We start from the raw sequence: 12,377 nt of genomic DNA on the forward strand, positions 1-12,377 counted from the left end.
ATTTATGCATGCATGATGAAGTGTTTCTGGATGTGTGTTCTTCAATATTACACAAGTGTGTGTTTTATGCCATGAATCTGATAATTTTAACAGTTATGTTATCTCTGGATAGATCTCTGGGATAAAGTTGTGGACAGACACAAGTCAGGAGATGGATAAAAAAAAAAAAAAAAAAAAAAAAAAACAATTCAAAGTTTTATCGATGCCTAGAAGCACAGTGAAGTCTATTATTGATAAGCAGAAGGTATTTGGGACAACACGGACCCTCCCTGGATCAGGACGCCGCTCCAAACTGGATGAAAGAGCCAGAGGAAACTGGTCAGAGAGGCAACCAAGAGGTCTACAGCAACTCTGAAGCAGCTGCAGGAATGACCCAAAGCACACAGCAAAACTGAGCGCACAGTGGTTGAAGGAGAAAAAGGTGAATGTCCTTGCATGGCCTGATCAGAGCCCAGACTTAAACCTCACTGAGAATATTTTGTGTGGTTTATTGAATGCTGTAGTAAAAGTTTTTTTGCTGCTGATAAATCTTATTATTATTATTCACCACATCTCTGAACCATTTCCACTGAGTAGATTAACAATTAACAACCCCAAATTACATCATTGTACCTTCAGAATCCAAATAGCACATGCCTAGAAGCTCTGCAGGTTTGAACATTTGAATACAAACTGACATATAATTTTTTTTTACAGGCCTTTTTATTCAAATGGTCTCTCAGAGTCAACATTAGCACTGTGAATACCATCTCATCTTTGTCTCACTCACATTTCTGGAATCATCTGAATGTAATGTATTTACGTGAGAAGCATAATCTTAAAGCAGTCAGCCCAAGAGCAACATGGCTAATGTGTAGCTAAGAGTCTAACTGAAAAGGCTTACAGTATATAATAAATTAAGTAAGGTGTATAATAACACCTGGACCTCTAATAAGATTTGCATGAGACTTCAGTTTAAAGAATCAATAGGTGCAGCAAAATCAGTCAAAACTGTAACAGGACATCTCTCATCCTGGTCATCTGCAACAAAAAGGACCATAATAAAAATAGAGTTAGAAAGAAAACATTAGCAGATGAGTATTTTAATCCTCATCTCTGTCAACACACATTTTATTCCATGTAAATCACACAGAGGACTGTGTTTCCCAGAATGCAGATCAATGTATTATCGCTTTTTCCTAAAAAAAAAAATTAAATCAAAATTATAAAATGGTTTTCTAAAAAAGAAAAACAAACAAAAAAAGGACAAAAATAGTCACTTTTTTAATGATAAGTACATAATCCATCAGAAGAGCTGTAATTTTTCTTCAGGAGTAGAAAAAGCATTAAAATTATGTTTTTACTGTAGGAGGCCACTGAGCTGAGCTCTAAAAGCTCTAAAGCAGAGGTTACACTGTTTCCCAAAGCAGCGGGTTGTGCTCTGACTTGATTCAGGAGACACCGCCAGACATTCATTTTCAAGCTAAAGTGGTTTGCCAAAAGAAGCAGAGGCAGCCTCTCCATATTAATGCAGAACATAATGCATTAAGCCTGTGAATAATAAAAAAAAAATCTCACATATACATTCACTTACAAACATTAATCTAAATATCCGCCTTCCCTATGCAGTACTGTAGCACTTATGTGTACCAGACCACTGGTCAGCATTACAAAACTGAAAAACCCATCATGAAGAAACTCCCTATAAGGTACACTTAAGCAGATTAGACATTGTGATTGGTTATTAAGTGGTTAGTGGACGAGATGACAAAATGTGCTGTAAATTCTCAAATTCAAAAGGCATAACAACAGGCCAATGGTAGACTTCAGGCAGGTTCAGAGGACAAGCTCTCTGAACACACACACAACACCTCAGAAATGTTTTCTGAGAGAGCAGATAGGAACCAGAGCACTACATAAGAAATAAAAGGGAAGGATGCAACACAATTGTTGTCAGGTGCCTGCCTAACTTTCAATAGGCTTTGAAAATCTACAGCAGCTGACAGAACTGGGATAGCATTTCTCTCAAATACACACACACCTGTCAGACTTCACCCCTTCCCTTTTGAGGCTCTGACGTTTACCACATTGTGCTGAGAAGCATTTTACTGTACACAGGGAAGGGAAGACCCTTTTTAAGTCTTTCTGATTTTCATTCGGGGCAAAGCATAAATATTTAGGTGTTTTTGTGAAAAGGAGACTGACTTGACCACATGGAAGACAGCTGATGATGAGGAAGCAGCCAGACATCACCCAAAAATTTAAATTCTGTCATCATTTACTCACTCTCATGTCATTCCAAATTGTATGACTTTCTGAAAATAGTTTGAAGAATTTTGGCAATTAAACAGAGATATGACAACTGACTACATACATTCTGACATACATTGGCGACCACTGACTTCCATTGTTTTAAAAACAAAAAATTAAAAAACAAAAATGAGGCATTTCTCAGAATTCCTTATTTTGTGTTTCACAAAAGAAAGTCATACAGGTTTGGAACGACATGAGAGTGCGTAAATGATGACAGAAAATTCATTTTTGGGTGAGCCATCCCTTTAATGCCACATAATTAACTATACAAAATATAAAACTTGTATACAATTCTGTCTTCTTTCTTGATTCTCTATTATCTTCTTTCCAAAGGCCTAAAAATAACAGGGTGTGGTATTTTTTACTTTATAAAAAACCTGAACTAAAATGCACTAGTCATGATCTAAAAATACCTGTAGTCCTTCCTTCAACAGCAATGACTTTTAAACTAACCAACAGTAACAAAGCCAAGTCTTGCAGAATGTGACTAGGCTTTGTAACTATTGGACTGTTTGAGGAAACATTAAGTTTCTGCTCAAAGCAGCAGCATCTGTTACATTTTACATGTTACATTTGAAGGCAGATGTAGAGGAGCAAAGTGTTTAGTTGAACTGATATTCCTCTACAGATTAGAGACTGCAATGTGATGCTCTGTCTTTCTGCTATTCACACACCTTATTCTGTACATGGCTCTATTTTGAACAGTCAGAGACCCCTGAAACTTCAGCAAGGCTGATTAAAGTACAATGTGGAATGGTCTAAATTCATTGAAGAGTTTAAACGGTCTTTTCTCGTCTCATTTGGTTTCAAATTATGAATCCTCTCCAAACTCCGCCCCTTTCACCGCCCATACTCTTCTCCGTGGTAACTACTGTCGCTGTTGCTGTAGGTACTGTTATTCACTGGAGAAAGAGAGGGTGAAGATGAGAGTAAAGATGGAGGGGGGGATTCAAAGTCTTGGAGCTCATCCCCCTCCAAGACATTGTCTGTTTCCATGGAAGCAGAAGGTCCATTTGTGTCTTGAGCAGATGAGAAAAGAGGTGTAAACTCCCATGAAAGGAGGGACGTGTGGAGTCTCTCCTGTTCTTCGAGGGGGGCTAGGTCTATATCTGTAGAAGTGCTCTGAACTGTCTCTGTATGAAGCCCCAGTGTGCTGGTGAGGACATGGGAATATGAACCTGCAGCTCCAGCCAAAGTCTCATGGGCTCTAGAAGAGGGCCCAGGGGTGGGGCTCAAACCAGTACGGCTTTGTGCATCCGCTCCTGTCTGGGAGCCACGGTGGATATGGTGGCTGACGATGATGTTGTTGCCAAAGCTGCCCATGGAAGCAATTGTGGTGCTCTGCTCACGCTGGACAACCGCTGTCATCCCTCCTTCACCCATTAGTCTTTGGATATGAGAAACATACTCAGTCTGGCCTGAGAAAGAGAGAGAGAGGAAAACTACTGAGTTCCTCAAGAAATAGTACAGGGTAAACAGTCCAACTTGCTGTCTGGGATCAATAAACAAAGTAATAAGGCTGGTTGGCCTTTAGGAGAAAAAGTTAAATTGAGAGCTTACAAAACATGAGTTGTAGGTTGTGTTGACAGCAAAACGTTTGGTGTTAGTGGGAGATTTGTTTCTTGGCAGAGTCAGTGGAGATTTGCACACATCGAATGGCTTTTATTGCAGGTTTACAGCCGGGACACATGTTGTATGGACCTAATTTAACAGGAAGATGCGGTGCAATTAAAGCCACAATTGACTATAAATTATTCATCAACTGTTTCTGCAAACTCGATTCTTTGATCCTCATCTAGTGTTTAGGCACTTTGGATCAAGTTCAGTTAGTGTGAATATGAGAGTGTGTTTCAGATGTTTGCATCAGCATCAACAATCCTTTTAAGCTTTGGTTTGTTTCTTTGTGGTTTAATTATCACACTGATAGTTAAAATTTTTGCATTTTGCATTTGTTTTTTGAATTGTGAGTGGATGGTGTGCTCCAAAAGTAACTTGTGCTGTGCTATAATGCATAATCTAAAGGGGCTTTCACAGTAGAAACCTTTGCTGCGGTCAGAATCCGAGAGTGATGGTCTGGTTCAGACCACTTGATTCTATCAAACCCTATTGAATTTGCATCCATCTTACATCAACACAAACATGGACAGCATGTATGATAGAAAACACAACATGGATCTATGACATTATGCGCAGCAGAGTGAACAACACTTGCATTTATTTGTGTCACATTAAGGTAGATTTCTGCTGTTTGCAAACTGTATCTTTTGAGGAGACAGCTGATTGCAAGCCATTCATTTACCGCTCTGATTGCACTCACTCTGCACAATTAAGAGGCACGCTCACTTTTGCTTCTGTAAATCTTCATCCACTGTCATGATCCACTGCACGTGTTTTGATGAACTAATGACACCGTCATTGGATAAAACGAATGCATGTTACTTTACTTCCTCAACAAATGTGGACCCAAATTTAAGTTGCTTTAAATTTCAAGCAAATTACTTCACAGTTCTAGTGTAACCAAACTTAGACCATTTCTACAGGTAATGTTGGGTTTGGTACCATGGTGTGCTCCCAGGTTCATTTGACATTAACATTTTTTTTGTGCAAACCATGCTCTGGTCTGAAATAAACTGCCAGTTTGGAAGCTCATTAGCATGTTAGTTACCAAAATGAACACAACTGTTCTATCTCTTTTGTTTGAATGTCCTTTCTTTGCCCTAGAAAATCATCCCTGTCAAACTAATAGTAGTCCTAACCCAAAATATAACCTAACCATAAACCAACCCTATAGTCAGAGTGTAATGATACTGTATGCTGATAAGAATGTTGTTCAAGTTAATAAGTGTGGCTTTAAACCTAATCCTGACTCCTGACTGGTTGATAACAGTTCCAGGACCAAAATCAATATCACATAGTTACTTTCTGTTTATCAGTGTGATTTGTTGGTTACCTGTGCTGGGTTCAGTGAGATCTGACCCTTCATCTTCCTGAGGTCGACTGTGGGGGGGTGTCTCTAGTATCACCTCAGATGCAGAATCCTCTGGGAGAATCTCTAAATCCAGAGTGTCTGTGGCTGATAAAGAATGACCATTTCAGCTTTTTAACATTTGTTTTTGAAGCACCCCAGTTGCTTTTTTGATTTTCAACATAAAAAGAAACAGGGATTGAGAAAAACAAACAAAAATATGACAAAACCTACACAGGTTAGTGGCAAAAAGATCAAGGAAAAAGAACCATAGTTTGAGCTTGACAGTAAAAAATATTCATAATTTTGGTATTCATATTTTTGTGGAGAATGGTATTGTTATGACTAAACTAATACTGGGTTGCTTTTTTAAAACTCTGAATGCTTGCAAAAGTTGCATTGTATTTTTGCTTTTGTACTGGCTCTTCATTCTCACACTGCCACAGAATTAAGTGCTAGTACAATATTTCACACTCCTTTTATTATTACTGCTTTCTGTATTGCTTTCTTATGTTTTACATTTACATTTTCCCATCTAACTGAAAATTCATAAACAATCCAAATGTAGTTATCAGATGAACAAATCGAGAAATAGATATTTGACAGCCAGAGGCACAGAACAAATTATCATCAGTCATGAATAATGGAATAATTCTCTTTATCTCAGTATTGGGTATTATCTCCATATTTTTCTAATACCTGGAGCAAAACAGCTACATCAGCTATAGAAAATGAAGTAAGTGGAAGAGCAGCTATGCCATATGTGTTTATCTGTAAAACATAGATTCAGATACTTTCTGTTGTTCAAGCTGATCTTAGTTGACTGGCTGAACGTCCTATTGTCTTTAATGTGACTGAATAGTCTCTCTTTTTCCAAACTGTGCTTATGGTTAAGGTCACTAATTTCCAATATGGATGCTCATTGTGTCTCCTGTAATTTTCCTCCAATAGTGCACACCACATTCACGCTTGCCTCAAGTAAGTTTATCACTCTGGACCCAACACAACCAAATTCGCTTGGATCACTAGTGACTAAGGCCAGTGGCAGGCCACTTATGCAAGTTGGTCCTTGTTTGCATTCATCACACCTTTAATGCTGAGCACAAAATGCAAAACAAATGGTGGACACAACATTTCCTTTATAAAAGTATATTTGATCTGAACATGGTTTCTGTTTGCTAATACAGGGGTTTTTGAAATTAGGAGGTTGCAAGGGAGCTAGTAGTGGGACACTTTGAGAGAAAAATAGTGTAAAAATGTAAAAGAAATAAATTAACATCTAATTTTATTTTAAATCTACACTACTGTACAAATGTTTGGGGTCAGACTTTTTTTTAAGAAATAATACTTATTTAGCAAGGATGCTTTAGTTTGATTCAAAGTTACAGTAAAGACATTTATAATGTTACACAAGTTTTCTATATCAAATAAATGCTGTTCTTTTGAACTTTCTATTATCAAAGAATCATGCCTCCACAAAAACATCAAGCAGCACAACTGTTGTTCAATATTGTCAATAACAAGAATAGTTTTTAAAAACTAAATATGCTAAAATTACATTTTAAAATTCCTAAAAAGAAAACAGTTCTTTTGATTTGCATAATATTTTACAATATTCCTGTTTAAAGTGTAAATAAATGAATAAATAAATAACCCCCGAATACTTTTTTAAACCAAAGAACACCATTTACAATGACATCATACAGGAGACTCGTCGATCTGTCAGAGCCCTGAATGCAGCTCTGTGACTAAGCCAATGGCACCCTGTGCGCAGCACTATTATCACATCGGCATTTTTGTTCATACACAGCTAATGACCATGCCAATATCAGTCCATGTGTGAGACAATTAAATGGCTGCGTGTGGAGCATCTCCTCATGGGGTTTGTGCTGACTGAGCAATGAAAAAGTAATCTCTCTGCAATGACTGCACCCACAGGCTTCTGTAAGGAATACATTTTGCTGTGAAGCGACGACCGTCTTTGAGCTATGTATTAATTATTTATCTAACACATAACATCTGTTATGCCTCCAAAATAGTGTGTGTGTGAGTGTGGGTGTGTGTTGAATGACTAAGAGGTACAAAGAAAGAAAGAAAGAAAGAATCATTTCTGTTCTTTAAGAAGTAATAGGAACATTCTCACATACAGATTTGATGTTGGCCAGTTTGTAACACAAACACCACTTACACTGCACACTCATCTCACAGACAAGCTTTCAGTATCAGACAAACATCCCATCAATGTCAGAATGGAAATGTGAGGATTTACTCTTCTGAGACCAAAGTGCTTCAAATGAATGTTTTGACAGACTGTACAGTAAATCCCCTTAAAGGTGGATGAGTCACTGGATATCAACAACACCAGCTATTCAAACACTTTGGAATTAGTGGTTTTCTATAGTAAACCCATACGTATATACAGTATCTCACAGAAGTGAGTACACCCCTCACATTTTTAAAAATGTTTTATTATATCTTTTCATGTGACAACACTGAAGAAATTACACTTTGCTACAATGTAAAGTAGTGAGTGTACAGCTTGTATAACAGTGTAAATTTGCTGTCCCCTCAAAATAACTCAAAACACAGCCATTAATGTCTAAACCTCTGGCCACAAAAGTAAGTACACCCCTAAGTGAAAATGTCCAAATTGGGCCCAAAGTGTAAATATTTTGTGTGGACACCATTATTTTCCAGCACTGCCATAACCCCTAGTCCTCTTCCACTCCTCCATGATGACATCACGGAGCTGGTGAATATTAGAGATCTTGCGCTCCTTCACCTTCCGTTTGAGGATGCCCCATAGATGCTCAATAGGGTTTAGGTCTGGAGACATGCTTGGCCAGTCCATCACCTTTTCCCTCAGCTTCTTTAGCAAGGCAGTGGTCATCTTGGAGGTGTGTTTGGGGTCGTTAACATGTTGGAATACTGCCCTGCGGCCCAGTCTCCGAAGGGAGGGGACCATGCTCTGCTTCAGTATGTCACAGTACATGTTGGCATTCATGGTTCCCTCAATGAACTGTAGCTCCCCAGTGCCGGCTGCACTCATGCAGCACCAGACAATGACACTCCCACCACCATGCTTGACTGTAGGCAAGACACAGTTGTCTTTGTACTCCTCACCTGGTTGCCGCCATACACTCTTGACACCATTTGAACCAAGTAAGTTTATCTTGGTCTCATCAGACCACAGGATGATTCCAGTAATCCATGTCCTTAGTCTGCTTGTCTTCAGCAAACTGTTTGCGGGTTTTCTTGTGCATCATCTTTAGAAGAGTCTTCCTTCTGGGATGACAGCCATGCAGACCAATTTGATGCAGTCTGAGCACTGACAGGCTGACACCCCACCCCTTCAACCTCTGCAGCAATGCTAGCAGCACTCATACGTCTACTTCCCAAACACAACCTCTGGATATGAAGCTGAACATGTGCACTCAACCTCTTTGGTTGACCATGGCGAAGCCAGTTCAGAGTGGAACCTGTCCTGTTATACCGCTGTATGGTCTTGGCCACCGTGCAGTAGCTCAGTTTCAGGGTCTTGGCAAACTTCTTATAGCCTACACCATCTTTAGCAACAATTCTTTTTTTTCAGATCCTCAGAGAGTTCTTTGCCATGAGGTGCCATGTTGAACTTCCAGTAGTCTCAGTCTCAGACGTTATGCCCATGGACCGTTGGCTAAACGTCTGATGCATATGGGACACAAAAGTGGAAACATTTCAGGAGTGTCGAAGTCGTCATCGGATTGGTTGAATTCTACAGGATTTCCGTCAGATGTGTGTGTCGTGTTCTTTAACATTCCACCTGGAAACAAAGATACCGTGGCGCCAAACCCCCTCACGAAAGAAGAAAGCCGCCGTGTTTATAACTGTGATGACAAGCGCTTATCAGGATCAACTAAACGCTAGATTTTCAAAAGTATGTGAAATATTTAAAGTTCGCGGCACAGAATCTTTAAAATACGTCCGAGAGTTTTACAAACTGGTCTGTTATTGTGGCGACATTTCCGCGCCCCGAAACATGACGCTGAACAGACGAACTGTGATTGGTTGTTTGACATGTCGGTCAAACGGCCTCATGGGCAAACCTTGGCCAATGAAAGCTACCATGAATTGGGCCCAATTTGGACATTTTCACTTAGGGGTGTACTTACTTTTGTGGCCAGGGGTTTAGACATTAATGGCTGTGTGTTGAGTTATTTTGAGGGGACAGCAAATTTACACTGTTATAAAAGCTGTACACTCACTACTTTACATTGTAGCAAAGTGTAATTTCTTCAGTGTTGTCACATGAAAAGATATAATAAAATATTTACAAAAATGTGAAGGGTGTACTCATTTCTGTGAGATACTGTAGATATGCATGCTTATTAAAAAGGTGAAAGGACACTGAGAGAAAGGAGGGAGGAGGAGAGATTATGAAAAATTTCCTGACCTTTGGCTGGGATTGTGCCTATGACAGCTGAAACTGATTTCTCTGTAAAGAAGAGTTAAGCTGTCTAAGCATCATGAAGTCAGATAATGAGACTGGTCGGCGTCTGTCTGTCTAATCTCTGACCACTCAAGAATGATGAGGCAGCTGGAGGTGCGAAAGTTTTTAATGCCAAATCAAACCCTCTAAACCACCCCACAAAAATCACAATGACTTCACATAAAAACTGAACAATCTCATACAGTTGGATATTGCTAATACGTCCATACACTGCACAACATCCTCAGATTGCTGTTCTTTTCAAAGCGAATCAATGTGTTTTTGTAAGAAAAATATCTATATTCAAAACGTAATAATCACTTGAATCTAACTTGTGCTCACTGTTGTAAATGGAAGCATGACGTATGAGGTCAGCGTTGCGCCGGGAGTCTCGTGAAAACCAACGTTTGTTTAGAGGATCAAAAGAAGCAAAGTTTCCTTACTTTAGCAAAGCAAAACCAGTCTCCTCTCCTCTTGGCTTATATCGAAATCCTCCAACATTCTTCTTTACAAATCCTCGTTTTGTACTTCGAATTAGTGACCATTGTTTTGTTTTGATCTCTCGGCTGCGTTTAAGCATGTGTCACTTCTGAGCTGCGCATGTGCAACACTGACCTCATACGTAATTCCCCCGGCACTGCTTAGTTTACAACAGTGAGTGCAAGCTAGATTCAAGTGATTATTACATTTTGAATATGGACATTTTTCTTGCAAAAATGCATCGATTCACTACAGGAGGCCTTTATTCAACCCCCAGAGCTGTGTCAGACACTCTTTATTATGGATGGGCGCCTTTTATTTCACTTCTTTTGGACTGAAGCAATGCAACACCCGCTGAATGCAACGATAGAGCTTGAAAGTTCAAAGACAATTTTTAATATAACACCGACTGGATTCGTCTGAAAGAAGAAAGTCATATACACCTAGGATGCCTCGGGGGTGAGTAAAACACAGCCTAATTTTCATTTCTGAGGGAGCTAACACTTTAACTGTCTGTGATTGGAAAAATCAGGGCTAAAATCGCATAGTCTGTGGGTGGTATAAGACTAAATCCTTCCATTAGAATGATCAGAAGGACCTAAACCCAAAATAGGCCCCCATACTGCACCAGAAAACAGAGATATATTTGCTTGTCCTTTGTTTTTTGTTGTTTTTTTAGAAATAGTTTTTTTTTTCTTCTGTGTCTTATAATACACACATCAATAAACTGGATTTTGAGGTCCTCTTGTCTTCACATTGTAGCTTGAGACTGGCCAATCGCTGCAGTTTGTTTCATTGCTCTAGCAGAAACTGGCTGTTTGGAGATTTTATTTGTCCTCTCTTGATTCATTCTATATAAATTGTTTTATCTGTTTTATTCAAAAGAGCTTTGTGTAAAACATAGTTATTTGTGTAAAATCATAGTTTTGTGTAAAACGTTTTATTAAAAACATTACTGAGTGCACATGCAACATTAGAATGATGGAAGTAAAATAGTGTGACAGCCAGATATATTAAAAATATCAGAACATTACAGTGGTGCACTTTAAGTACTAATAATAATGACAGAAAATAAAATCTATTGTAATGAATAAGGCTGTACAGTAGGTAGATCCATAAGAGGTCCATATGTACATTAACATACATTACAGTTTGGGGTCAGTAATTTTTATTTATTTTTTTTTTTTAATTAATTTTTTAATTGGGTGAATTTGAATTAAAATTGATCAAAAGTGACTGGAAAGATTTCATTTCATTACTAAAATGTCACAAAAATATTAAGTAGCACAACTGCTTTAACATTTTTAGATGATTTTATTGAGCATCAAATCAGCATAATAGAATGATAGGAAGGATCATGGCTGCTGAAAATTCAGCTTTGCCAACACGGGAATAAATTATATTTTAAAACAGTACTAAACTGTAAAATATATTAAAATATACAAATTATTTTAAAATGTAATATTTCACACTATTACTGTTTTTACTGTATTTTTGACCTTTTATTTTAGTGATTTGTGTTCATAATTGTTTAGTTTATGAGTCTACATTAAAAAAAAGCATACTGACCCCGAACTTTTCAATGTTAGTTTAGGAAAACATTTCCATATCAGTAACTGCCTCCCATATAACTTATTTTCATTTTCTCTATGATTTTTATGATCCATGTACTTATGACACCAAAGATATCGACAGCTTTAGTCAGTCAGAACAAAAGTGCAGGTGCAGAAAACTCAGGGTCAGGTGGAGCATGATCTATCATTAGTCAGTGAACTCAATCTTCTCATGGAAATGAAGAGAGAGGAGGAGGACCGAGATCAAATCTCTATAATGCAATGAAATATTCCCAGAACATGAACTAAACATCTTCTAAATCAACTTCTTGAGATTTGGGGCTGGCTGGAGTCTTCATTTCACCGTCTAAAGCTAAAGCAAGGTTGTTCATTCCAAAAAGCATATTTTGAACAAAGAATTGAATAGATAAACAACTATAGGACAACATCTTACACTGAATACAGTGTTTAACACAGAAAGAGAAGAGAGTGGGGGAGGGATTGCTAAAGAGAACGTCTGTGCATCTATTTTGTTTTTCTTAGTATAACTTGAATAAATATAACATGCGCTTTCCTCATATTCATTACATAAAATGCACGGAGAGGATGCTAAAGCTAA

The 12,377-nt window shown here is 38.2% G+C and overlaps 1 protein-coding gene across 5 annotated transcripts in view; it reads right to left on the reverse strand.

The window, feature by feature from the left end:
- Window positions 1-1,224: 1,224 nt before the first annotated feature.
- Window positions 1,225-12,377, reverse strand: part of LOC109093327 (activating molecule in BECN1-regulated autophagy protein 1-like) — a 69,770-nt gene continuing 58,617 nt past the window's right edge. For 3 of the 5 annotated variants that reach the window (XM_042760438.1, XM_042760437.1, XM_042760439.1), the window contains 2 exons: window positions 5,243-5,365; window positions 1,225-3,710 (listed from right to left, as the gene is read on the reverse strand). In XM_042760438.1, coding sequence (XP_042616372.1) covers window positions 3,133-3,710; window positions 5,243-5,365 — 701 coding nt within the window. In that variant the 3' untranslated portion in view covers window positions 1,225-3,132. Of the gene's footprint in view, window positions 3,711-3,852; window positions 3,994-5,242; window positions 5,366-12,377 lie in introns of all 5 variants that reach the window. The other 2 variants (XM_042760440.1, XM_042760441.1) reach the window with 2 other exon arrangements.

Source organism: Cyprinus carpio, chromosome A7 (assembly GCF_018340385.1).
Source record: "Cyprinus carpio isolate SPL01 chromosome A7, ASM1834038v1, whole genome shotgun sequence".
Lineage (NCBI taxonomy): Eukaryota > Metazoa > Chordata > Actinopteri > Cypriniformes > Cyprinidae > Cyprinus > Cyprinus carpio.